The sequence below is a fragment of the Seriola dumerili genome, unplaced genomic scaffold (assembly GCF_002260705.1).
Source record: "Seriola dumerili isolate Sdu_G_001 unplaced genomic scaffold, Sdu_1.0 BDQW01000177.1, whole genome shotgun sequence".
Classification (NCBI taxonomy): Eukaryota; Metazoa; Chordata; class Actinopteri; order Carangiformes; family Carangidae; genus Seriola; species Seriola dumerili.
The window spans coordinates 1,327,354-1,355,163 of NW_019174432.1; the positions used below are offsets into that span (position 1 = coordinate 1,327,354).

The following is a 27,810-nucleotide window of genomic DNA, read 5'->3' on the forward strand; positions in this document are numbered from 1 at the left end:
GCACTGAAGCAAATCACAGGAAATTGGAAAAAGGGCAACACGTCAAGACCAAATTGGCTGAAAAATACAATTCAGGAAGTCCAATAATGTAGAAAGAAAACGCATAACCGTGAGGGTATATTAGAAAAAAGGCGGAACTCAAGTAATGTTTAATTATATCTTATACAGAGAGGTTTCAAATTTGTTTCTACTATCTTGTTTTATCTAAAATGTAGGACAAATAACTAATGTTCCTTATTTTATGGTTTTTCATTGTATTAGCACAATGCTTGCAGTATGAGGATGTATTTATGTGCATATTAATGCTCCATATTGATATATGCAAGAGCTTCAGGTCTTTCATTGGATTTTGACTTAATGACATGAGTTAATGCTCACGCTTATTTGGTTTAGGATCGTGCTATATTTGTAAAAAGAGAATATAAAAATAAAGTATAAAAATCAAGATTGTGTTTTTATCCATTTTAGGATTAGCTGACTTTGCTAAAAAATCTTCTCCCCAGTGTTTAAGCGTCTACGTTGCCACTGACAAACGCAAACACAAAACTCTGTGTTTGGGCAAACACCTTAATCCTGAAACCAATCTTTATTTCAACCTACGCCTTAAAATTAGGAGTTAACATCAGAAGGCGCTGCTCAACCGTGAGGTATTAGGAGGTAAGGGACAAAGCACACCTGCAAAGCTGGAGCTGACATGAAACAAAAAAAAAAAAGCACACCCAAAACAAAAGCCTCATCCAAAAGCCACTTCAGAAGCCTTTCTTCATAATCCAGGGATGTGGGGCAGATCTGAGAAATGGGAAAAGTCCCACGTGAAAGCAACAGGCTTCCACAGAACACATTAGCATTTACTTGTGTTTGAATTTGATTGAACTAATTACGCCGGGTTGTTGGGATGATAAGCGAGCGTAAACATTCGGGGTTGGAACAGGCCCCCACAGAGATGAAAAAGCCTTCCACTTTCATCCATACGCAATTAATCAGCATCTGACTCTGCAAACAGACGCAGCAGCTTGCTCCATTGCCTCTCTTGTAAGCACTGACTGACACATGAAAGCAGGGAAATTTGCACTCAGTTAGGAGATTATACAGCGAGTGAGTCAAATCTGAGCTGATACTGTAGAAAGACCTCAGGCAACGACACACAGGGAGGCTTACTCGTCCTTTGTGAGGGTATCAGGACTGGTCCCATTAGCAGGTAACAGCACATGTGAAGTGGGCGCATGTGTGCTTATTTATGCTAATAAAGAACATTAATGTTTTTTTAATGTGAAAAACAATAGGGTCCCAAAAGGCCCCCAAGGCCTGGCAGAGCAGCAGCAGTCAGTGTCTGCAGGAGCTGGTAATGGATACAGCATTGCACAACAGCTAGTTAGGAAACAGGCGGCAAAAAAAAAACTTCAAAGCCCTCCACGTCCAGCGGGCCAGGTTATTTCAATTAGTCTCCAACAAGAAGCCTTCTTCTTCTTCCCCAGCTGGACCCCCACCTATCACTCCCAAGGATCGACCACACGGGACCCTGTCACTCTGTTTCCTTCCACCCCCCCCCCCCCCCAAGGGCTTTGTTTTGGAAAAGGAGAAGTGAGTCAGGTTCAAAGTGGAGAAGGCCGCCGGGTAACATGAGATGACGGTCTGTCCGAAGGGGCAGGCGGCCGTGCCAGACGATGCATGCCTGCTGCCTCGAAGTGGGGATGTTTCCTTTATATCTGAGCTCTACACAGTCATGGTCTCACACACTCACACTAATAAACTGCCATTTAAAAAAAAAAAAAACTACACAAGATCTGGACTCTGCAACATCATTCATCGTTTCCCTTGTTCATTTTTATTGAAAATATTTAAAGATGTTTCATTCAGTCGTTGTTTTCAAATACAGATATGTAATAGCGTGGAGAAAACGAAGTAGTTAGAGTGCAGAGACGTGACCTTTCTGTAACATTTGCGGATTTTTCTGACTCAGTCACTCAGCAAAACCCTTCGTTTGACTGAAGGCTGTGAACGCACACAAAGGCTGCATATGAGTTCAAAGTCTTTCAACCAGAGAATGATCAGGTTTGCTTCACAACTGACATGAATATGAACACATCTGGTCCTATTTTAAACTCAACAGGAGAAGGGAGTGTTGATTGTAATGATGATATCTCTACGTAGTATTTACACAATTCTCTCTCTAGCGAAGATCGGACGCTCAGTCATGCAAAACAGGAATATAAAAACAACTGTGACATTTTTCCTTTACTTCAATGCCCTCAATCCTCACCCCATGCACCATTTACCACAACCTGGAGGTTTTCCAAACTAAACAAGAGGAAAAACATGAGGCCAAACAACATGCTGAAAGCCTAACTAGCGCCTGAGGTTTTCCTGATAAGGTCAACAGGTCAAGAGAGGACCAGCATCCAAACGAACAACACGGCTGCATATGATTTCCAAATGCTCAGCTAAACATATTTGTTGCCACGGAGTTGAAGGTTTCACTGTGTAGTGGTGTGATCTGTAATCCACAAGGACTTCTATGGTTTAGCAAGTCTGTTCTTGGGTCACCATCTGGTCTCGTTTCTCTTTTCTGTCTCTGAAAAAACAAATGAAAAAAGATTCACTGAAACAAGAATAGAAGTCAAAAATTAAAATCAAAAGGCAACCAACTAATAATCATAAAACACTTTTTTCTTTTTTTCTTTTTTTTTTACACCTTCTCTGCTATTTAGGTATGTCTTTAAATCGAAGAAGCTTTTCCTCACCTTTCCAAAGCTATTTTGGGGAAATAGCCGTCCAGACTGCATGTCCTCCTGCACCATGGGAGTTGAATAAGTGCAATAATGGGGAACATTTGTTTAATCCAAACTGAGCTGTCTGGTGACCTTGCATCAGGGCAGGGATCAACGTCAACTTAGTTTTTATTAACAGCACTTTACTGTTCAAATTAATAGTGTTTTATTAACAGTGCATATAAAACCTATTAGGGACACTTGCAAAACAGGGACATAAATGTTAAAGGGCAATTGTACTAAGCCCTCCCGTGGTATTTGAAACAGTAATGCACTGGTTGGTTTTTGACGTTATATGCATTGTTTTACAGTGAAGGATTAACAAGCTTAGGAGGATCAAGCAGTGACTCTGATGAAATACATTTTGCTAATATGTAAGTACACAGTTAACACATTGGACTTCACCTGCAGTCAAATTTCTTACTCTATTTGTTGATATTGTGCAGGTTCCTATTTTTTCTTAAAAAAAAAAAATACTCATCTAGCCACATGTATATCAAAAGAGTTCTTGGTCTTTGTAACTGTTCCTCTTCTCCAGACTGACAACAAAAGGATCCCTTGATGAACGCATATTTAATGGAAGAGATGTGGAGGAGTCCTCAATCTCTGCAAAAATGCACAATAAAGTTCAGCTAAAACTATTATGACAGTCTGCAGCTCGTCAAATCAAGCGATTATCTTCCAAAGTTACCGTCTTTATACGATGAAATATCCGTTTTGTTTCACTACTCCACCACAACTCAGCAGGGAAAACTGTCAGCTAAAACAGAAAGAGGGAATTTCATAGTAAATATACCATAACTTCAGATGATACCTGCTTGATTTTGCTAACGCGTACTGCAGCGGCACCGTATAAGCTTTAGCTGACTTTAGAGAATGTGTTTACACAGGAGGAGGACTGTGGATTTCGTCGCCCATCTCTTTGACTGGAAGCACATTAGGACAGGACCTTTTAGGAATGATTACAGCAAGCAAAAAGTCTCTCAATATACGTATGAGCGTTAGTAATGTTTTAAGATAGAACACATCTGTCAAACTCGTCCTTTAAGCCCCATGGGCATAGTTTTTTTTCTCTTGGGGGGGGGGGGGGGGGATTTCAATATTACCTCTAATGTATTTAACACTGTTGCAGATACCTGTCCCTTTGCAGCCTAACTGACATTCAGAAAGACAGACATTTAACTAGTTTGCCATTGTTTGTGTTACTAATTAAATTGCTAATTACCAGTAAATAATACCGATATTAAAATAACACCAAGCCAGTGATGAAAGCCACATGGTTTGCCCGCAGTCAGTAGCTAAAAAGCTGTTAGGAACAATAACTTTTATAACATGGGAGGAGGAAAATTTTATTACCCACCTCCCCTTGTAATATTAACCTTGGCAAAATGGGGATTTCAAATATAAAAATTCACTAGAATTAAAGTGAAATGAGTGACTCTGAGATCGCTATCAATGATTCGAGTAATGAAATGTTGAGAAGAAGCTTCCAAATCTCAGCTCTAATCCTTGGACTTTTATTTAGTGATGATGTTTTAAATTCTGAATTTTGAGACCCATATTTTTTCAGATACACAAGTTCCCAGAATTTCCTGGTGCTATTATGTGTTGAGACACTTTACTGAGCTGTGTTGTATGTCTGTCCTTCCTCTCTCCTTCAATCCATTTTGAACCCCCTGCCAGGCTCAGACAAAGCCCCCCCCCCTCTACTTTTTGATGTGTCATGTAGCAGAAGTGGAATAGACATGACAGTACACACACACACACAAACATAGACACATCTTATGGTGTAATGACTTTCTTACTGCTGTGGTGAGCTGCCAGTAGGCCTGTTGAAACCTGCAGAGTAATCCTAGATGTGGAAAGTACCCCTGCAAGTCTGAGTCTGAGACACAGGGAACTGAGGCACAGGAGGCCCACACTATCTACCTGTCGCACACGCACACACACACACACACACACACACACACACACACACACACACACGCACACACGCACACACACACACACACACACACACACACACCCCCAAACGTGCACACAGAGTTGTGCAGTATCACAGCTACTTTCCTCCAGACACGCAACCCAGACTTGATCTGAAATACAGTAAGACCCCCACTACTTCCATCCTGCTATGCTTCTGATGTTGGGGAGGAATCAATGTGCCTGCACTTGTTGATAGGGGAGTGTGTGTGCATGTGCTTGTGCATGTGCGTGTGTGTGTGTGTGTGTGTGTGTTGTGTGTGTGTGTGTGTGTGTGTGTGTGTGTGTGTGTGTGTGTGTGTGTGTTCGTTCATGCCTGTCGGTGAGACCACTCGCACTCAAGGAATGTGTAAGATTTCTCTTTACACATTTGGGCTACTGTATGGAGACGATGTTTCCTGGCTGTGTGTGTGTGTGTCCTGGGTCTCCTCTACGAGCATGTGTATCAGCATGTCGTTTTTGTGAGATCACCTTCCTCACATCTGCAGACCTTCTGACACTCTTCATCTCTTTTTACACCTGGCCTCCCATGATCAAGGCTTCAAGAGAGGGGGCAGGTGTGCTCGCTCCTTGCCCTTCTGACTTGAAAACACAGCCTGTTTCATCGCCTGCCTGCCCCGTGTGCTGCTGGGAGCGGGGGGTGACTCTTGACTTATGACATCCATCTTTTTTCTTCCCCTGCAGTAGTTATGGTTGGGGGAAAGCCCAAATGAAGTCTATGAGTCTATGAGCCCATAAAACAGGCCTTTAATTTGCCTGTATACGCCCAGGAGCTAGTACTACTGTTAGCCTCTTGTTCCTCTGGACTGCAGTCCTGACTATGATCCCACAGGGCGTATAGGTGTATTTGGGTTTGTTAAGATCAGAAAGAAAAATTATGAGTAACGGTTAGGAGGCGGGGACATGTTGGATATCAAACAGGGGCGGTGGGATTCATTGCTTTTGTGTCTTTGTTGGCACAGCACAAAGGGTTTGACTATTGGGTGGAAATTGGAGGGGAAGAAGACCTCTAGCTATGCACCAGCTTTCACAAGATAACAAGTGCCTCCTATTTCCAACATATAATCTATATATTCAAAGACAGAATGAAAGACATATGGGCGGCAATGGCTGGAGGCCTACTGAATAAAACAAGCCATTATTTGTGTCATAATTCAGTGTCCGCCTGACCTTTACATTGGCTGCAGGATTTAGTCTTAAAATCCAGCAGTAAATGAGCATTTCAACACTTCCAGCTCCCTCGTCCCAAAGTTGATGGGTCTTTTAAGTGGATTTTTTAGTAAGATGGTTGAAATAAGGTCCGTAGTTAACACAAACTCAAGACATTTTCATGTTTTATTCTACGACATAAAATATGTCAGTAAATACCCCACTCGTGATCCTTTAAGCTTTTACATCTCTTAAAGAAAATAAGGGTTGCTAACAAGTGGCTACATGAGGCTACAGAGGGTCTCAGGGACATCATCGCCAAACGGGAAAACCGATATACTCACCAGCCGCCTTTACAGCCTCATTGTGTTTATACTCACGCTCTTGCAAACCATTACTAATTTTCTAAAAGGAAAGCCTTATGTAGACAGGTTAAGCCCACTAGGTCAAATTACAAGTTGGAAGTTTTAGCGGTGGTGACGCTGTGACCGCAGCGTAGTTCGTTAATAGCCTCACATTATTTTTTACTTCTGGCGATTGTATTTAGGCTTCTTGAAAGTGGTGTGCATTTGTGAAGATTATTATGATGAACAAAACATTTAACTATCATTAACGTTTGCCACAGAGCTTATTTTCTGCAATAATCCAATTACAAGTTTGTAGAGGGAACCAGGGTGATGCTAACGTCTGCGTTGGCCTATGTCATCCCTGCAGCACTCTATACAGAGAGGGCGCAAGCGAGAGAGGTTTTTAGTTTGACTCTACAATCAGTTCAACATAAAAGTTAGAATCTAAGGTTTTCAGGAAATCAAACCTGGTTTTTTATATATAAACGGGATATGACTATATATCGCATAAGATTAGCATTTGTAATGACCTGTCTGTATAGTAATTTTAGTTAGTGATGGAGTCTGCCATTCCCACACAGTATTTATATTGCCTCACACAGACATGAAGAATTCACAAATAACAATGCATGTATATGAAATGTAGTGTGTAGACTATTTCAAATTTATTAAGTTAATGCTCATATAAATTCCTGCCACTGCTGCTGATTCACATTAATTCTTCAACTGGTGGAAAACACTGGGCGGCTTTTATTGTGAAACAGTCACAGGAATAGCAATGTATGCTCTAACCACGTTCATTTGTCATCAATGTGTTTACAAAACAAAACAAAACAAAACAAGGGTCATTTTCATCAAGAAGGACGAGCCACAACGAGCTGTTAGATGAAGAGCTGCACGACTCCAGCTTCTCAGTAAGGCAACCACTTCCTTTTATTGTGGGAAACTACTTGGCATTGAAATCAGATTGTGATTTGATAAATGTTCTTATTAAAACAATATGAGTTTGTTTGGCTGCATTGTAAACGCATAGACCAGTTGCTCCTCTGTTGAGAGTTTACTCCCCCAGAATTCTAGGACATGTAGTATCAAATCATAATTGATATTACCAAGGTAACCACAGGTGTTGCCAAATCAACTCAGATTAAAATCTCAAAGGTTATAGCTTTAACTAATCCTAAAATGACATGCTATGTAATGGTTAAAATAGTTTTTCATATTCAGTTGTTACAACACCAGCTGAAACTCTTATAGCAAGTATTCTACTATCAATCTATGAGGTAATATCTCAGTTCGTTGGAAACCTATATCACACATCATACCATGAATTCATTAACCTCAAAGCGACCAGTGGATGAAGTAAACAATATTCGTATTATAGGTAGTGAAACAATATTTGCAGTGTCGGCTGGGTGAGAGAAAACTACCAATGAATGCAGCCTTTAAAATTAAGAGATATAATTAATCTGCTGCAGCAATCGAATGTAAAAAAAAAAAAAAGACCTAAACTGCTGTAGAGGCCATTGTAAGTGCAAACACTGATTTAATATTTGATTATTTTATATTTCTTGTTTCCTAAATTGCATTTGGTAGTACCAGTGGAATAGAGGAATTGATTTTTCCGTGAGGTGAATCGTGTGTAACCCACCTGTCTTGTTTCCTGTTGTGCAGTTTGATCATTACTCCCATCGTGACCAGTGCTGAGAGGGAACCAACAGCGCCGAGTACAAACCCCACTTTATCGTCTGTAAAAAAAAAAAAAAAAAAAATCACACCAACACAGAATTATTCGCTGCAATAAGCCATTGGACCTTCTGAACAATGAATCCTCCACATCTTTTATATCTGGATCAATGCAAAGTCAAAAGGCTACCATGGAAGCACAGGACATGACGGAAAACCAAAGAGGACAGATCGATCGACACTCATGGTTCCTCGGAGCAAAGCATCCGGCAGAGCTGCTCAGTGGCCAACAATAGGCCGACAGTTTACCACGCCTGTTCAGTCAGTTTGATTTGGATAAATAAACGATTAAGGTAAAAACTTTCTAGACCAATCAGTGGTTTTCTGTGGTAGCCACAGTGTAGTTCTATGACTGCTAACAAAAACCAAGTGAACTACAGGTTAGAGTAAATGTAAATGTGTAAATGTAATGCTTGGCCAGATATGATTGTTCCGTGATGTCAGCTTCATCTTCTTTTTCACTGTAAACAGATCTGATTTGGTAGCTTGTATTTTAGCACATATTAGCTTCAATAATACTAGTGCTCATGTAAGTGTACACATCTATTGTCTTGCTACATTAGCCAGTGGGTGGGTTAGATATTTAAAAGTACTGATCACTTTTACGCTAATTATGCAATTCAGTCGTCTGAAACTGAATTTCTAGGGAGTTAATTGAATTTTGAATTTCTAGGAATCATCAATGTGATTGTGTTGAATTGGATAAAAACATAAATTCCTGGACATTTAATTTAACCACAAGTGTTTTCTCAGAGCATTTTCTTTATAATGATACACCAAAAGAATATTTTATCCACATTACCTAATTCTACATTCAATAATCATAAAACTTATCAGAAATTGGCCAAAGAGAATATGAACATATGAAAAAACATATATGAGTAGTACTAGTCTTCATCCCTGAGCAGATTTTTCATGCAAGTCAAGCACTGATTTCCCACAAAGAGCCATTGTGTTCTGCCGGTTTATTCATTTTTATAATTACCAAGGGGATCAAACAAAACAAAAATGATACACTGGCTTCAGATAAACATAATAAACAACAAGCTGGATGGACTGATACAACCTCCATTTGCTGGATTTTCCCAGCAGTTGCCTTCACATTGTTTTGCAGTTGCTTAGGTAATACTGTGATCAAATTAGAGCATCTGAAACTTTCCTCCGGGTCTTGGCAATTTCAGTCAAGCGATCTCCAATCTATTTGACTATTCATACGTTACACTTAGCCAGGAGTTATTTTTTTGAAGGCAGGGAAGCACACGAGACGTTACGAGGTACATAACTATCAAAGTACCGTCATCCTCTAATGCATGAATGCACAAACATATGTCAAGTGTGGTAGATGTTTGTCAGGTACGGCACTGCAGGTGCTGTGCCTTTAAAATGTCATCAGCCTTGGAACATCAAACACACACAAAGGCATCCAGAAACAAACTGAAATACACACCAACGTGTGCAAATATTTCCTGAAGTTTCTGAACCAATCAGTTTCGCCACACATGGCCAGGCCTTGGACGCGGCAGCGCTGGCATCAGACTGTTGGACACCGAGGCCTACAGCATCAGTGCGACAAGCTGCCCAAAGCATAATTGTATTGGGAGTGTGTGAGGGACTGGCAGTCAATCAGTGTTAACATTCACCTTCTTCCTTTTTCCCTGCTGGCAAAACCCCAAAGCTATCTCATTACTCCACTAAACCGACCTGCATTGATCAAACAGTAAAGCTCCAGGGAGCAATAGCTCTTAGTTTGGGCCATTATATTTCTTGTGAAAGGGGATTAACACATGACAGACATCATGTTGTTGGACTGAACTAGCTGAAGCTAACAGAGGACAGAAAAGGGTGTTTTCTATACAACTCAAAGACGGCCGTGTATATATCACCCATCTCCATCTTCTGCACTTGGATTCAAGTAGATAAAAGTGATTCTATTTTGCACGTTATTCCTGCAATTTGCTACAAATTCAAATTCAAAAACTTATCAATTTCTGAACTCATCATCATTCAATCCCTTTTCCAGTGTTTATCTCACAAAGAAATAGCAAACAGATGATACCGATCAGAAATCCAAGACTGTTTTCATAAGCCTGCCCCGCCCATATACCCCTGAGCTACACTCTTATCACATGAAGCATTTCTTAAGATAGAGATGAGCTTTTTTTTGTCAGCACTGATATCATCTTAAAATAATTCTGTTGATTTTTTTTCTCTCCCTGGTAACAGTGCCTCTCTGTGTGAACCTACTGTTGTCATCTGATATGTGTATCTCAGCCTGTCTAACTTAATGTGATGGGTGGAAGTATTCTTGGAATTTGAACCATGTGTCAGACGGCGAACTTCATCGAATGTTTCACATACAAACTTAACAAGCAAACAATTGCATGAATGCACTCACAAAACACAAAGCCTGGTAGAACACAACTCATACTCATATGATACCCGGACAGTCAACACAGCAGTGTGTGTGTGTGTGTGTGTGTGTGTGTGTGTGTGTCTCTGTCTGTATAAATGTGTGTGTACGGTTTCTTATCAAACTGCATTTTATCTGTTTAATAAAATCAAGCATTTTAATCTAATCATCGTCAAAAAAGTAAACTTGTAATTTTCACAACTCAAGTCTCTTTCTGTTATTTAATTTTCCCATCCCTCATATACACCAGTCTAATCAATTAAAGTTGCTTCGTGCAGACGTCAATGCTGCCTATCAGTGGGTCCAAACCTTTTCAGTCTGCCGCCTCTCTATCAGATGAGCTCAAGTACCCTTTCATCAACACCCCGTCAGGTTTTATTGTTTTTATCTGGATGTTATCTAACACTAATGATTATATAAAAGCACTTGTGACTTGTGACTTGTTAATGTTAAAGATTGGTCTCCTCTTTTTTTAGTAGGTTTGGTAAAGTTTGCATTTGTACTATTGTGGTGTCAAAATTTGGGAGTTATCCATTCATTTTTGCATTTCTTTATGTCGCCTCTGTTCACTTGCTGATAGTTTATTAGTTATTGTGGTGCTTATATATTAGAGATAAGCCACACACCAATGTATGTTTTGAAATTAGCTGAGACTGTACTGGTGGTTGGGAGTCACTACTGCATATCATAGATATTATGATATAATTGCAGGACCATAGTTAAAAGAATTCGTAGCCATTGTCTCTCACAGGTATTACTGTTGCTGTGTCCTGAAAACCCAAATGTTGGAAATGGATTCAAAATGGCTTGATCACCTCTATGATGATCACTAAAGAAGCTGGTCTGTTCAGTCTGTTCATTTTTTGTTTGAGCTTCACATTGTAAGCGATATCCCTAAAAGAGAATCCCCCGTTTAAAAAAAAAATTGTTTTCACGTGTAAAGATAGCAGGGTGGAGAAAAGAGCCACACATGAGAAGCAGGCGGTCACTGCACAGACAGAACATGAAGCGGTGGGCGTTAAAGGCTGCAAATCTTGTAAACAACAGACTTGTCATTCAGATTTAGACCTCACCACAGCATGGAAACAGCCCTCATCAAATATGTCAATAATCTGTGCGTAACCACAAACTCAACGACAGTTTTCCACTCTTGTGCCTCTCTACATCTTGTCGCAGCCTTTGACACTGTCGATCACGCAACACTGTCCGACTGGAAAGGTGGATCCACAAAAATTGTTCAGGTAAATCTGACTTAAGTTTGAGATGGATTTGATTATATTTCTCCAAATATTTCTACAACTCTCTCTTCAATTTAAAGTTGACAATCACATCATTGGTGTGTAGAGTAAAAAGAAACTTGTAATGAAGAAAAAAGAATAGGAAATGAGGACAGGAAGTGGTAATCAATTAAGGCGTGACAGAGAAGAGAGACAGCCTGTTTAGTGGACCTTCCCAGGCAGAGACCTTTGTACAGTGACAAAGACTGTGAAGTGTGAGCAACATGACTGGTTAAAAAGTCTCAAGCTTGTCTTGGTTGACATTTCAACAACAACTTCTTTTACGCAACCTGGATTTACCAACCACTTCTGTCTCTCTCTCTCTCTCTCTCTCTCGCTCCCTCTGCTTTCCAGCACTCTGTCTCAGGGGGATCTGAGAAGGGAACCACAGGCAGGAAACTGAGGCTTTGTCTCGCAACCCACGTCACTTTTTCCTGTGAAAAATCGCTCTATCCCTCTCTGGCAGCTGTCACATTTCCTTTAATCACTTTCTTCTCCTCTGCACAAGGAACTCTATTAATATCATAATGCCATTAAGGTTGGGGTGATCATGTTATTGATATGGATCTGATGCTCAAGCAGGGTTACTGTTTTTCAGAAGACTGTGACACGCTGCATCCAAGTTATTAAACTCTATAATCCCATACTTCTCAAGTCTCCTAAGGCCCTGTCTGCACTGAGATCAAATACAGTCCAAGGACTTTCTTTCCAAACCGCACCCTCGCCTCTCCAACAACCGTGACATAACATATTAACGTTGGTCATCACAATACACCGTACCCCTGCCGTAAGTCAAAGTACAGCAGCAGGTTATCATCCATCTCAAATAGGTAGGGGGCTTTTGGTGATGATGGGCAATATTTATAGAGAGATCCACTTTTGATGGAAGGGACTGAGTGTCACCTCTGCTGACAGGCTCCTTTTCAACAGTAGCTCATTAAAGTGATGCAGAGAAGAACTCAAACTGGATGCGGTGGCATTTCTTTTTCTGCAGCACGCCGTTCATCCTGACTATGACAACAGTTCTCTGGCTGTTCAGCCTACACATCACGCTGCAGTGATTCATGCGAGGGGAGGAGGAGAGATCAGTCGGGGCATCTCTTTCTAGGCCTGTATTTAGTATTGTTTACATGGCTGGAGGTCACATTTCAATGGCGGAGGTAACAGCTCATGCAACACCTGCCATTTAGCACCTCAGGTCATGTTGACAGTTGTTAGCTGTGATTTGAGTAATGAGAGCGTCAGAGCAAGTGTGATCATTGTCAAATATCTAAAAAGGCCCAGCTTTGTTTGTGGGTATGTGTGTGTTCAACATGCATGAGGCTCTGACTCACACTGATTGTGCTTATCTGAACATGCATGTGAATATACTGTGTGTGCATGAAGCAGTGAGACTATTTGTCTCCCAACACATCCACATCACTTTCTAAACGTTCTGTCTGCTGCTGCAGTAATGACAAAGAAAGTGTTTGGTGGTATGTATAACAAATAGAGGTAAGATAACTAAAACCTGAGCACAACAGCTAGTGAGACGTGTCACAGTGAGAGGTAAGCAAAATGAAAACTGAAAGAAAGAACAAAATGAATCACGTGGCTTAATATGAAACATTTCTAAACAGCTCTGTATTGGATAATCAAGTTATGAAACTAATATGTTTTCCTAGTGAAGGAGTTTTAGGATCGATTGTGTCCAGCTGTGACCCGGGGGCCTCCAAATCTGATATATGAAGTCTATTCATCCCTGATTACTATCACGAGGAAGTCTCTGTTTGCAGCTCTAACAAGGAAAGGATGGAGGGCTGTGGTGAAGCCGCGAAGGGATGAAAGCGGAGGTGGATCGCAAGTCAAGTGGTTTCGTTTCTCTGCTTCCTCTCACTTCACTACGACTGAGAGATCAATGAAGAAAGAAAACTCTGACATGTGTAATGAAGAGATTAAAGATCTAATTTCATCAAATCTCTCCGTCACTGCGATACGAATGAATAACGACTGTGTTGTTGCCTGTAATTTTTTTCAAGGTTTTATAAAAACCAGCCTGCTTCACACCGTTAACCTGCTCTGAATTTAGTGTGAAATTCTGCCATCTGATGGCAACAGCTGACAACTACAACAACACTCATTCAGAGTTCACAGTTGGGGTGATGAATGAAACCATTACGGGGACCCAGGTGGTTCCAATTTACAAACACAAAGCCAGCCAACCCAGGTTCAAAAGTTTATAGCTTTGCAGCTAATGGTCTGCATGGACAACAGAGAGCCAAGTCTATTGAATCTTTGCTTTCCAAGGGGCTGGATGAGGAGACGAGGATTCCCAAAGTCCCTCTCAGTTTTCACTGGAGCATGCTGCCAATCGTACGGAATAAAAAACATGTGAGGAGTAAGTTAGGAATAAATAAATTAGTTTCTTTATTTATGTTGTACCTTTCTAAAACAATTAATGACCAAACTGCTTCACAAGGGAATAAAACTAAAAGAATAAGCTACTTCACACACTGATTGGGATGATGCAGACAAAACACAGTGAAAGTTGTGCATGTTTTAACTCTATTTAAATTATATTTGTAATTACACCTGACACCCCCCCCCCCCCACCCCCACCCCCATGCAGCCATTGGTTTTCTATTCTGTCAAGTATGAAATTCAACTCCATAGAGCTAATGTGCCTAAAATATATTAGTATTTACAAATCATTTTAAGTTATTTTTTGTGTTTGAGAATATATAAGTTTGGGTGTTTGTTCTCTGGGTTAGATTTCTGAGAAAACAGCTGATGAATTCGATGCTCTTCTGAGGCCAACTCTCAAAACCATTTCAAAACTTTGACTCTAATGTCGAAGTATCAGTTAAGGCAGCACAGAGAACAGTTTTCAAGAAGTTCCAGGTATTGTTTACAGGGAATATTTATAGTACACTTTATCATATGTCTCCAAAGATATTGGTGTAATTCTCATTGACATTACAGTCGAGTCTATTTGTCTCAACACATCCAGCTGTTTGTTTTGTTTTTTATAAGAACCAACAAACCAATATTAGAACCAACCTGTTATACAGTAGGGTTGCTCTCCTGTCCAGGTCCCATCAACCAGACAGGTGCGCTGTGTTGAACCGTACAGTATGTAGCCGTCACTGCAGGAGAAGCTCAGAGCGTCCCCCTTTAGGTAATTTGTCCCATTCTTCTTCCCATTGCTGGGTGTGGGAAGCCAACCACAAGAAACCACTACGGAACAATGACACATTCAAACATAGTAACACACTAAAATAGATATGAAGATGTATGTGAACACACACAACTTTCAAAACTAATGCATTTGCTTCATTAAGGTTTCTTATGGCATATTACTGGTTGAATTCCTGACCAAGCTCTCACTGGGCCTGTATGTTGCATTTTCAGGCGCAGCATTATTTATTCAGAGATAAAAAAAAACAAGCAACAATAAACATGTAATCGCCTACAAATGATACTGTTGCCCTTAAGTATTATCACACAAAAAAATAGACACACAATAGACACAAGTATAAAAGACAATGACTGAATGGACAGAGATTAATCTTGTTTCACTCGGTACCTGGCTGAAGGGCTTCCATTAGGGCCTGGAGGTTTTGGTAGGCCCTGAGTGTGGCGTTTCCCACCGCCAGGCTCCGAGTGGTCAAGGTATCAAATTTACAGAACTGTGCCCCATCTCCTCGGCACGTCGTCAACATGTCTGCCACCAGAGGGTCATCAGGTGTCTCAGGTGGTAGAGAAAAGGCAGGAACAAAGGCAGCGTCGTGGCTTGGTGGGAAACCGTAAGTATCCAAAAGGTACTTTGAGTCGTATGTGAAAAGGGAAGACGTCTTTGAAATATTCCCTGTGGAACAAAAATAAAACACAGCACCAGTTAAGATCTGCGACCATTCTGTATTTCGGGTTTGAACATCTAATTACACGTTTCAGACTGATCTTAAAACCAACTGAAATAGCAGTGGAGGTTGTGAAATCAAGAGTATCCATAATCACACATGCAGTATCTGAAACGTTTTACTCAATATAGAATAAACAAAGCACGTGCAGCAAAACAGTAAAACATATAAGAGAATGGGTAACTAGAGAGACTGACTAATAACCAACTTTTTGGGTACCACAAGTTGTCATGGCAACCCATCAAACATGGCTAACCACATTTATGGGAATTATTGCCAAAGCAACAAGTTTAATATTTGTGTTGTTTTTTTTGAGTGAGAATTGATTATTTCAGTATTGATTGATCTTGATTGATCGCTTTTTCAAAAGTAGAAGTTTAACAGAGTTCAACGGTCTTTCACACTCACAGCCAGCTCCAAAGGTGAAGATCTGCTCCGGCGTGGCGTCAGCTGTGGAGATGACCTCTCCCTGTTGAGTCAACATGTCATCTGATGGGTCAGAGTTCATCCGACCAAGGAGACCCCGGGTGTGGTTGGCGAACTCCGATGGCAGCAGGACAGTCACCGCCATGACTCCTTCATGCACACGCACCTCCACGCCAACACCGGAGAGGAACATTACTGTCACATTCTGAGGACTGGGGACGAACACAAACGCTCCTGGAAAAGAGAGATTTAATTGAAATGTTGAAAACATAAAAAACTGGACATGTGAAATACATTAAGGTCACAACTGTAGATGCCAATTCAGTAAAGGCTGCCGTTAAAATACTCAAATTTAAGTTTCATTTTGAAGTCACTGGTGAATCTTAACTTTTTAGACCTCCTTTTCCAAAGTGCAAAAATGTCTAGTGCAGCTTAAACCCAGTCAGGAGTAGGGTTAGGGTTAGAGGTGAAGGGGTCTAAAGTATCTCACTGTGTAGGTCCATCCATCTCTGCTCGGTGAGAGGCAGGACCTTTTGGTTCCTCAGCACCTGAAGGCGATCCTCTGCTAGACGCACCTCGATGACATCAGAGGTCTTCTCCCTCATAGCCACTGACGACAGCCTTGTGGCTCTGGCCAAGGTGCCTTGGTGGTAAACAGATATCACATTGTTACGGGTGCATTAGGTAGTGAGTATTATGAAGTCAAGAATGGTTTCATCACTGCTGAAGTCTCTGCAATATCAAATAATCCAGATGTTTGACTTCACTGATGTAATGAGAAGAATATTAATGACATTTGGCCATCTATTAGTCACTCGCCCCACGGCTGTTGTGTAATGGCTTGAAGGAAATTCTAAACAATGAAGCTAACAACCGTTAGTCTTCACCCGATCTGACCCTGAGAGACACAAGAGGGAATCAAGGAAGTAGGTTGTCATTTTACAGCAGCTCACTTCTTACAACACTTTCTCTCAGAACTGTGTGAAAGATAAGAGGGAGCCTTAAACACTGCAGAGTGCAGGCAAAGGAAGACAAATAAAAATTCAGTAAGAAATATGAAGGTCAATACATCTGAGCAAACTCTAGAGGGAGGCAATCAATCTTTGTGCTTGTAAAAAAAAATACACAAATTGAACCATAAATAAGCTCTCTAAAGAAGTCCTGAAGCAAGTTTCATCCAAACAAAGCTTTGAGCAAAAAGATGAGAGGTGCAATAACTCCGTGGGGAGGGATGAAAGACGGGGTAGAGACAGGGCATTCATATCAAATGTGGACTCACCGTTCTTGAGTTTCAGCCGTTCTGTTCTGGCCTGAACACTCAGCTCTCTGTCTGGCGAAGACACAAGGTAGTACTCTCCTTTGCCATTGAAAGTGTAGCTCAGGCCGTCGAACGTTATGAAATGTGGATCCCCAAAGACAACACCTGCGAGGGATCAAGAAGCAAAGCACTGATGCATTTACATCAGTTTATCTTTCAGTTCATCTAAACAATGGTTTTCCAATGTCAGAGCGCGGCTTAATGTTGCATTTATAGTCTCTGGAGGGCAGGTAGTCAATTGTATGATCTAATATATTCCCACATCTTAACCCTCACCTGCAGCCTGTAATTCATTTACTTCTTCTGTGTGTGCAGCCACACAGAGGCAATTAGATAGAGATGAACAAACACACACATAAAAACACACTCTCCCTATTTCTTGTACTTTTTAATTTACTTTTTCAAGTCTCAGTTTTACTCAAAATTGGAAACCAGAGTTGAGACTCAGTATTCACCTATAACTAGGTATGACTGATGTTTAAGAAACATATAATATCCTTATGTTATCTCAAATTAATATGACATACACTATTACCTTAATAACTATAAGCTCCTAAAATAGAACTAAACATGCTTGTTTCATTTGAATAAAAAAAAAAATCATTCTTTTAAATTGTTTTCCTGTAAGACATAATGCAACAACTTCCCATTTACATCAAGGTAGATGAGCAACAACTGAACTAGAAAGCTGATTTAAATAAACTGTTTTAGATATAAACTGGTCTAAATAGGGGCATCATTATCACTGTGCTGTGTTAGTGTGTTAATCATCTTGTGGGTCTTTTGCTGTGACAGTTGTAAGTGTTGAAAAGAGTCTATGAAAACATTTGATTTGACTTAAGAATGGTCTCACCAGCTGTTGGGGGCTGGTAGTTGCGACATCCGCTGGAAGGCCGCTGGCTGAGGTAGATGTGGCAGTGGTCAGACCAAAGGCAGCAGTAGTAGAAACTCATGACATCATAAAGCCAGTGGGAGTACCCTGGCACCCGCGGTGGTTCCCTGTATGGAGGGGAGCCCCAATCGTGAGCCCTGTCTGGGGTGCTGCCACCTGTCGAGTCTCCCGTCAGCACCAGGGCACCAGTGCTGTCGTAGCAGCACTTCTGTCCTGATCCAAGCGTAGGACTGGAAATATCAGGGGAAAAAAGTCATAATGAAAAGGAGAGCAATGTTTCCATTTAGATTTTTAAAAAGGTAAAGTCTTTCCTCATGTCACTCCTACCTGGCTTGAATTGCTCCGACGCAGTGGACACTACCTGGGTGATAAGCGCACACACTGCCGCTCTCAATGTCACAACTGTAGTCAGTCTGCAACAAGTGAACAGTGAGTGAAAATAATCAATAAAATAATAATAAATGAAGAGCTGCAACGATTAGTCAATAAATGATTAATTGATTGATTGATTGATTGTTTGCTGTACAGTCAGTTAAATATATTTGGGTTTTGTACTGTTGGTTGGTCAAAACAAGCCTTTAGGCTCTTGGAAATTACAAGGGCCTTTTCAAAAAATGTTTTACATTTTATGGATTTAAAAACGTATCAATTACTTGAGAAAATAATAACAGATTAATTGAAATAATCATTAAGTGCAGCCCTAAATACATGTCATTCAATATGATTTGGCGATACAGGACTCTGTTTAAGTGGCCTTAACACTAATGACAGAGCTTATGATTTAATATAAAGCATGTTCCCAAAATTCATATTATTGTAATTTCTTTGACTAGTTTTGTTTCCCTGTGGTTAGAGTGGATGAATTCTTATCTTGCCACATCGCTGTCATCCATGGAAGTCACTTTAGTGCTGAGTCAAGAACTTTTTTCAAGAAAAAAACAGAACAGATTGTATGACAGGAACTGCACATATCCTTTGCCATACTCTGCCATTATAGATATTACTATGACTACTTCTTGGACTGAAAAATTTAATTATATATATGTGTGTATATATATATATATATATATATATATACACATATGTTAATTATATAACAATAGTGGATTTGTTGTGGTGGGTGTACTCACATGAAACCTGCCTGTGTCTGCTCGGGCCTGTGCCAGAGTGCAAGGACAGTCAATGAGCTCATTGAGGAAGTTGGGCAGTTTTTTCTCCATGATGTCCCATTGCAAACACTTGTTCTTGGCCCAGGCAGCAGAGTCGTCTCTGAAAGCCTGCTCCAAGTGCCAGGCTAAGACATGACCTCCACTCCAGAGTCCCTGTACATCCCTGTGCATCAACAATTACCATTCAAAGTTACTTTGAACTCATAATTTTAAATTTATAAACTTAAAAACACAAATGAAATTATTATGATTCAAAAATCTAATAATTATCCCAGACCCAGAGGTAACATCTTGGAAAAGTTTGTTTAGACCGACCAACAGTAAAAAAGAAAAAATAATCAATTTTTTTTGCTTTTCTTTTTGCTTGTGATTATTCGCGCATCAACAGAGCTGTTAACTGTTGATTATCTGTCAATCATCTAATCATTTAGCTGATGAATGGGTTCAGCTGCCTGTGGTCTGACCAATACTACACAATGTGACAGTCAAACTCTACATACGCCCCATGCTCTTTACATTATCTTAATGTTGGTTATCATCTCCATACGGCAGGAAAAGGCATGTTGGGTTTTAGGTTTTACAGCAGGCACATGTGAGGATATGATTATTGCATCACCTCTCTATCCTATGAGCAAGCAACACTGACTTTCTAATACTGATTCATATGAACTAAATGTGAAAGCTAAAAACATTTGAAAATACTGTTTTTCTACAATTGGGCCAATTCATAACAGCTATAAATTCAGCAGCATTACAATGATGCTGGAATCAGTCAAATATAGGCAGAAACCGGATGTTGAGATACGGTGTGTATTATGGATACCTTGCTCCATCTGACTTAGAACTGGCAGCAATGCGTATATTCCCCAACTCCCAGTCAGAGTAGTCCTTTGAGCTCTCGGGGATGAAGCTGAAGGCACCAGTGTTGACCAGATCCCTGCCCAGAGAGTACAGGTAGCTCAGCTCTGCCCGCAGAGAGGATGATCCCTTCATCCCCGCCTCTGTGCTCCCGTTGAACTCTCTGTAACCCCACAGCTCTATGTTGACCTTATCTGCTCCAATCAAAGAGCTGTTCCACGTCATCTTGAGTCGGCCCGCTGTGTTTGGTGTTCCATAGTACTGCCACTGTGTTGCATTCACGAGGGCGACTTCGAAAGCAGGGTCTGCTTTACTGGGGTGGACTGACAGTGAACACGAAATGTTAAGGGGACACACATGTAACCAGTTCTGATGTAAGCAGAGTTTTGTTGATCCAAAGTAAAAATAATGTCAGGTTGTGCAACCATAAGAGGAGACAGGAATATAACTGCAATAACAAGGCCATTTTGTTCCATTACAACTCTTACTCAAATAGTTAATACTGTAATTATATGTTGGCAGCAGTAATAATCATTTCTGCAAAATGTGTATGTTATCTAAACTTTTCACAGGGGAAAATTTTGATATTTTTTTGATGGTAAGATCAAAGTAACTAGTTGAAAATACAATCCTTAAAGCTACAACTGAAATACTGCATTTCAAATCATTTCTGATCACTGATCCTAAAATCAATTTTATATTTTCAGCAACTTACCTGACAAGTACTCTCCAGATCTGTCAAAATTGATTCCGTCGGTCGAGACATCAAATGGTATCCAACCCGTCTCATACAATAAAGGAGAGATACAGTGGGCGTGGCCTTCAGCATCAATAAACCCCTCTCGTACAATCTCACCTTTAAACCTACAACAGAAACAGACAAACTTGAATTTATTAGATCTTTAGCCTGCTACACAACACGACTACTTTGTTCTTATGCAGTTTCTCTGCTGTAAACACTGATGTTCCATTGTCAGTAAAATAACAATTTTCAGTGCTTTCTTGCAACACGACACGAGTCAACCGTCAGAAAATAATATGTGATTTCAAAAGGTAGGATTTTTTTTCTTTGCATAGGCAGCATGTTTCCAATAGCTTTTAATACAGGAACATTATTAAGGCATAGAGATTGTATGAGCAGCATATTTACTAATCATGTTGCACAATTTCATTTCAGACACCACTTCAACATTTACTCATTTTGTGACAGTCACTATGAAAGAGACTCTACTGAAATGTTTTGTGCTTAATATTAATGTATGATTTTTTATATCATTGATTGAAATACAAATATCACTGATCAATAGTTTATACGACCTCTTATCTGCATACATAGTACATGTAGGCTATCACAAAACAAGATATACTGCAAAAAAAAACCATATGTACTATGCAGTATATACTATACAATTTAGACTCAGCAGCCACTTTATTAGGTACACCTGTATTGAAGTTGTAGGGGTGTTGAGCATGACATGTTTTGGCCATCCCATTTACAAACATGAAGGGGCACGTTCATAGACACAAACCTGCAGAGAAGTCGCCCATTAGGATGAAGGACCAAACTGAGGATCCTGAGAGCTCTTCCACCTAGCATGGAGCTGGAGTGAGGCGTCACCAGGATACAGGACTGGTTGTAGTCTGCACAGCAGTTCAGCAAAGACGCACAGGTTGCATGGCAGGAGCATTCCTCCAATATGTCTCCACACTTTCCCCTGCATGTTTGACCTCATAAATAAAAATGACAGACTAATAACTCATCACAAATAATGCCAAACGTTCTCAAAATCATTAAATGATTAAACAAAATCACACTTAATTCTATGAAAGTCCTAAGCAAAATCTGCATACCACATTCTACCATTTGTTTTTAAGTATCCAGTTATGTTACAAAATGCTAACAAGTTGTAAAAATTCTACATTTGTTTACTATATGCAAAAGATGAACAGCTGTCAGCAAATGTGAACAGTGATTTGTGATGATGTGATGTACATCATCTTATATTGGCACTCAGTCTTTAAAGCATCTTTTAAAGCCACTTACCAGCTGCTTTAGTAGAGCAAATAAGAACAATCCCACAGAGAAAAATGGTCTCTCCCAAGTTTACTCTCATGTTTATCTTAAGAGAACAAAGCAACAATCCGTGAACAGTCATTCCTGCATTACACCATCCTTGGGTGAAACTTTAGCTTTGAGTTTCGAAGTGTATCAAAGGTCAAATAGCAAACAAACAAAAGTTTTTAGTGGCGATTATTAAGTTACGAATTAACAGACGACATTTTAACAAAGTTCGGTAGTATTTCATTTTTTTCACGATGACATATCAACTATATATATATTATATATATATATATTATATATACTATATTCTTGACAATACGCACACTGTCATGTTTATTATTTTGTTTATAAATGATTTTAGCATGGATTTTAAGTTAACCATTACCGCCTGTGTTCATCTTGGGTTCCTCCTGTTTATTCACGTTGAAAATGTATTCTCGCGAGACTTTTCGGGTTCAGAATATAGCGCATGCGCACTTCACATCTTGCGAGGTTTCAGAATGAATTGGAGGGGACTGACAAATTAAGTAGAATAATTGTCCATATTTCTGTTCAATTCGTCCGGAATCATTTCTCCAAGTTTACCGCAACAACAACCAGAATGGACGAATAACAGGGGGGACAATGACGTTTTTCTTTGTGAACTAGCAAGCTAACAAGCTAGCTAACGTTAGCTCCGGGCTCAGCTAGCCAGCAGCATCAGTAGCTGCCAATAATACAAGACATTAGCTCTCAAGGTAGTACTCACAGGAAAAATGTATTTTCTATATACAATCATCGCGTCTTTAGTTTCTTTTTTCATTCTGAAATGGATGAAAAAGCGGAAGTATTGCACAGACCTGAAAAGACTTGATGGCAAAACAGTTCTTATTACAGGTAAATAAACATGTCTTGCTTTTTGCGGCAAATATCTCCGTAACTCACGTGTTAATGGCCTATACTGTGCAGATCATTGTATTTTGGATTGATATCGTCAGTCTGAGTATAAAAGCTGAATAACATTTACACCAAACATCAATGCCTGTATCCTGATATTACAGTATTCAGATTGCAGGCAGCGTTACTGTTATCCTCTTCGTGTCGTAAGCCTCACGTGAGCATTAATGCACGAATTTACTATTTTTATTTATTTATTTTATTTGCAGGTGGCAATTCTGGGATTGGCAAGGAAACAGCTGTTGCCTTGGCAATGAGAGGCGCCAGGGTCATCATTGCTTGCAGAGACCTGGACAAGGCTGAGAAGGCTGTGAGGGAGATCAAGTTCAAGAGTCACAGTCTTAACGTCCTCCACATGGAGCTGGATCTGGCCAACCTGCGCTCTGTACGGGAATTCTGCAAGAGCTTCCTTCAGAGAGAGAAGAGACTTGACATCCTGATCAATAATGCAGGTGAGGGGTCTCTTGATACAAGAAACAACAAACAACAAGGATTTATGGAGTTTTTATTTATCTGAATCAAGGGATAGAGGATGCTAAGTGTTGTACTGATTGAGGCAAGATTGAGATTTTGAGCTATATAAATAAAATGGACTTGACATAAGGCTACATGATTATGGCTAAAATTACTATATTTTTGCTCAATGTTGGTCTCAATTCTATATTTTTATTATATAAAAAACAAGGATTTACTGAACTTGTGTCGTTTTAATGGACTTAAACAAGAAGATCTCTAACAAGGGATTTAGTAATAACGTAAATGTTACATGATCAACCAAAACAAATGGATTGAGAGTCCTCCAAGGAAAAGTCCATAGTGAAACCAGTCACTCCATGGTCAAGAACAAAAGTAAAAACCTGTTATTGCTATTTACATGTGAATGTGAATAGTGATTTTTTTTTATCATCTAAAAATCCTATTTCTACTTTTTCCACCTCATTATTCTGACCTTTCTCTTTGCCCTCTGTTTTGCTTCTTCAGCCATGCCCAGTGTCCTCGACTGGACAGACGACAGCTTTAGCATGTGTTTTGGCGTCAACCACTTAGGTCACTTCCTCCTCACCAATCTGCTTCTGCCTCGCCTGAAAGAGTGTGCCCCCAGCCGGGTGGTCACCCTCACATGCTCCACCTACAAATACCAGAAGCTGGACTTCCAGGACCTCAACTACAACCTGCTGCCCTTCTTCACCTACTGCCGCAGCAAGCTGGCAAACATCTACTTCAGCCAGGAACTGGCCCGCATCACAGAGGGGAAAGAAGTGACCTCCTATGCTGTGCACCCTGGTAAGAGTTTTTATTTATTTATTTATTTATTTATTTAAATAAGAACATATGAGACTTGCAAGTTGAAATCTCACATATTATTAAAAGAAAACTGACTAACAATGACTGATATGGGTGTGTGTTTGTCTTTATTACACGCTTTTTTTTTTAAATCAATATCAAAATGTAAAACAGCTTCCAAAGGAACAAGAGAAGATCATCCACCTACTAAAACTGCAAGCTCTGCTAGGCAAATGAAGACCTTGACAGTCACACCAAAGCATTGTTAAATTTTGGGGAGGTTGCAGTTGTAATGTGTAGATAACTGTGCTTACATGTGTTGCTCCAGGGTTTGTCCAGAGTGGCTGGACGTGCCACTACTCCGTCCTGTTCCGGATGCTGATGAAGGTGATCATGTGGATGTTTTTTGTGCCTTGTGAGACTGGAGCTCAGACTGTCATCTACTGTGCTGTGTCAGAAGAAGCTGCCAAACACAGCGGGGGTTACTTCGTAGACTGCCGACACTCCACTCTGCGTCCTTTCGCGAGAGACGCTGGCGTGGCAAAAAAGCTGTGGGAAGCCAGTGAGAGACTGGTGAAAATGGCCTGATGGTAGAAGCTGCGGAAACAGTTTAGTTCTTTTGGTTTTATTTATTGATTTTTTGAGGTATTATTTATTTTCAAGTTTTTTTATTACTGTGTTTTTTACAAGTATTTTTGTTGTACATCTAAGATTTATGTACCTTTATGTGCTTGTGTATTTTAAGAAGTAATGTTTTTTTTCAACATGATTTCTTTTGTGGATCATCAGTTTTTTATGCACAAATAAAAGGACTTTTCTTGGGATTGTACATTGTTGTTTAATTAAATTAGTTATTTTTTTCATACACTTGTTTGTGTAACCTGAACTGACGAGGTGATTATTTCCTTTTTACTAAGTATATTTGTTGATTTTTCACTTTAAAATATTTTTTTCAGTACACAATTCTAAGGCTCTATATGTGGAAATTTGCCCTAAATTCTGTTCATAAAACAAACAGCAGCATCTGCTGGTGAGAAAATGAAAGGTCGGCAGCGAGTTAGTTACTTAGCAAGAAGGGAAGGGAAATTACTGAACAGAGCTGAGACACAATTACAGGAAATAGGATCTCTCTGAAAAACACTAAATAGAAGGACTGTTATCTGTAATGCAAAGGGACAGGGATTTGCTGTTAAAGGATAATTTACATTTGAGAGAAATGGCTGAGAAGATTGCTCTTGTTGAAAGTTTCCTGAGTTGCCATGTGTGTTCAGAGACTTTAAGAGATCCTGTGTCTGTGTCCCATTTGTAAAAGAAAATCCTCAAAAGATTCTCCACTGATAAACTTTGCACTGAAGGAAGTGGCTGATTCCTTTGCTGGGAGAAGGAAATCTGAATCTCCTGACAGAAAAAGAGGAGCAAAAACTAGAAGTAGTGTGTAGTAAACATCAAGCTCTCTATGCTGCAGCCTGGAGAGCTCCTACATGTTCACCCTGTGGGACGGCCTCATGACGCATCGTCTACACTGCCTCCAGGAAGTTGTCTTTATTCAGTGTGACAACGTTCAACACTTTGGCAGCACCACTCGCCCTCGTCCTGACCAGGTTATCATCCTGGTCAAACTTTAACTTAACATTTTGTACCCTGACCAGGCTGTGTTTCATGTTAACTGTTTATTTGCTACTCGTTTTATGCAAATCTACTAACCCAAGAGTATTTGGGATTCATTGTTAGACTATTTCAATAAGGGATATGAGAGAGCGGAGATTTAAGAGAAGTTGAATCTTCCATTTAATACAACATCCACCAGAGGACAAAGTGTTAGCAATGACTTATGGTTTTATGGTTTAATTACTGTTGCTGCATAGTTTGTTTTTCATTTCTGTTACACTTGATAATCTTTACAATCCCCATGTTGTTTATGAAAAACATCAGTTAATGATAAAAGACTAATCTTGAGAATCTGAACACATCTGGAAATTTCTTCAATCCTAAACAATTCCTCTGTTTTTTTCACAATAAGAGATCTGATTGAAATTTAGTTTATTTCTAATTGTTTGTTGGGATTTCTATTGATTGTTTCCTTGGCAGCAACTATTCTTTGTGGATCTGGCGAGCTTTACAGTGAATGTTGTGCACCATCCTGGTCAAAGGTCATGTTTTACATGGAGGCCATTTACTGTGATCTGAACAGACTGCAGCCGTCACGTTTTGCTGTTTCACCTTTTTCACCTCTCATTCTTCTGTTGGAGATTGGTCCTAATCATGTGTTGTTCAGCCGGACGCTTTATGGAAAATGTTACTATTAAACAACTTCTGTTCCTGTCTGAACTACATCTTTCTTACTTTAATGTGTCATGACTTTTGCTCTTAATAAGAACCATGAAAAGTGTTATTTGTAAGGTTTTTATGCAGCTGCTACTAGAATACTACCAAGTGGAGATCGAAACAAACAGTGAGATAAAGGAAGGTTCAGTCGAGTTTCACTGTGTCCTTCTTGAATTTCTTTAAGAGCTGACACCACAAATTATGACAATATGAAATCAGTGTTTCAAGCATTTTGAGGTGGATGTATTCTTTGCTATTTTAACTTTATCTCCTCAACAGCAAAGTCTTTAACAAACTACTTTCATTATCATATTGATAAATTCAAGATGTCTTTTAAAATAATTACTGAAAACATTTATGTTGTTTCAAACATAGAAGTTGATAATTTGTTATTTCAGTTGCAATTTTTTATAATACTGATTCCAGCTAATGAATGAGGAGACAAACACCAGTAATCCTAAATGTGAACAAGAAGATAAAGACACTTAATGAATAAATGAATCAAATAAATAAATTAATTAATTAATGAATAAAATAAGATGGAAAAAAAAAGCAAAACACTGGCCATAAGAAACTCTGATTCTCTGATTGTTTGTTTCAACAAATACTGTAACACATTGCTGAAAAACAGGCGGCCTAATGTTACTGAGTTTGTCTGATGTTTAAAAAATTGTTTCACCAATACATTTAAAAAAGTAAATTTCACTGTTTGACTTTGAATGAATAGAAGAATAAAATACAAACTAAGTAAAAGCTTGTCTGTCTCTATATTTGGTCCAAATAGATTAAATGAACACAGTTATGCAGATACATGAGCTGAGCATGTTTCCTGCTTCTGCGATAGAAAAATAAAAATGTTGTTAAACTGGTTTAGTGTCAGTCAGCCTGTTGAAATGTTTCGTCCTCACTGAACTAAAATATTACAAAGCTCCTTGTTTGTGTTATTTCAAGATCATTTATGTTC

The 27,810-nt window shown here is 39.6% G+C and overlaps 2 protein-coding genes across 2 annotated transcripts; one reads left to right on the plus strand and one right to left on the minus strand.

Annotated features, from left to right (window-relative positions):
- Positions 1-1,815: 1,815 nt before the first annotated feature.
- LOC111227331 (sushi domain-containing protein 2-like) lies at positions 1,816-24,905 on the minus strand. Its single transcript, XM_022752769.1, has 14 exons — positions 24,836-24,905; positions 21,769-21,967; positions 20,955-21,103; positions 20,205-20,562; positions 19,343-19,544; positions 18,540-18,625; positions 18,174-18,442; positions 17,282-17,425; positions 16,493-16,645; positions 15,985-16,236; positions 15,243-15,524; positions 14,717-14,893; positions 7,896-7,992; positions 1,816-2,572 (listed from the first exon to the last, which is right to left on the minus strand). Exons 2-14 carry the CDS (start codon positions 21,834-21,836, stop codon positions 2,521-2,523), a joined length of 2,289 nt encoding a protein of 762 aa, XP_022608490.1. The 5' UTR covers positions 21,837-21,967; positions 24,836-24,905; the 3' UTR covers positions 1,816-2,520.
- LOC111227332 (retinol dehydrogenase 14-like) lies at positions 22,794-26,796 on the plus strand. Its single transcript, XM_022752770.1, has 4 exons — positions 22,794-23,177; positions 23,447-23,689; positions 24,219-24,521; positions 24,850-26,796. The coding sequence occupies exons 1-4, from the start codon at positions 23,057-23,059 to the stop codon at positions 25,107-25,109; spliced, it is 927 nt and encodes a 308-aa protein (XP_022608491.1). The 5' UTR covers positions 22,794-23,056; the 3' UTR covers positions 25,110-26,796.
- Positions 26,797-27,810: the final 1,014 nt, after the last annotated feature.

Bases quoted from the DNA above. Each gene is read 5' to 3' on its own strand.
- LOC111227331 (XM_022752769.1), bottom strand. From the start codon at position 21,836: ATGCTAGGTGGAAGAGCTCTCAGGATCCTCAGTTTGGTCCTTCATCCT. The intron at 21,104-21,768 runs GTTTGTGTCTAT...TTTCTGTTGTAG, and splicing joins AATGGGCGACTTCTCTGCAG to GTTTAAAGGTGAGATTGTAC. The intron at 18,443-18,539 runs GTAGGAGTGACA...TGATATTTCCAG, and splicing joins GTCGGAGCAATTCAAGCCAG to TCCTACGCTTGGATCAGGAC.
- LOC111227332 (XM_022752770.1), top strand. From the start codon at position 23,057: ATGTATTTTCTATATACAATCATCGCGTCTTTAGTTTCTTTTTTCATT. The intron at 23,178-23,446 runs GTAAATAAACAT...TTTTATTTGCAG, and splicing joins CAAAACAGTTCTTATTACAG to GTGGCAATTCTGGGATTGGC. The intron at 23,690-24,218 runs GTGAGGGGTCTC...TTGCTTCTTCAG, and splicing joins CATCCTGATCAATAATGCAG to CCATGCCCAGTGTCCTCGAC.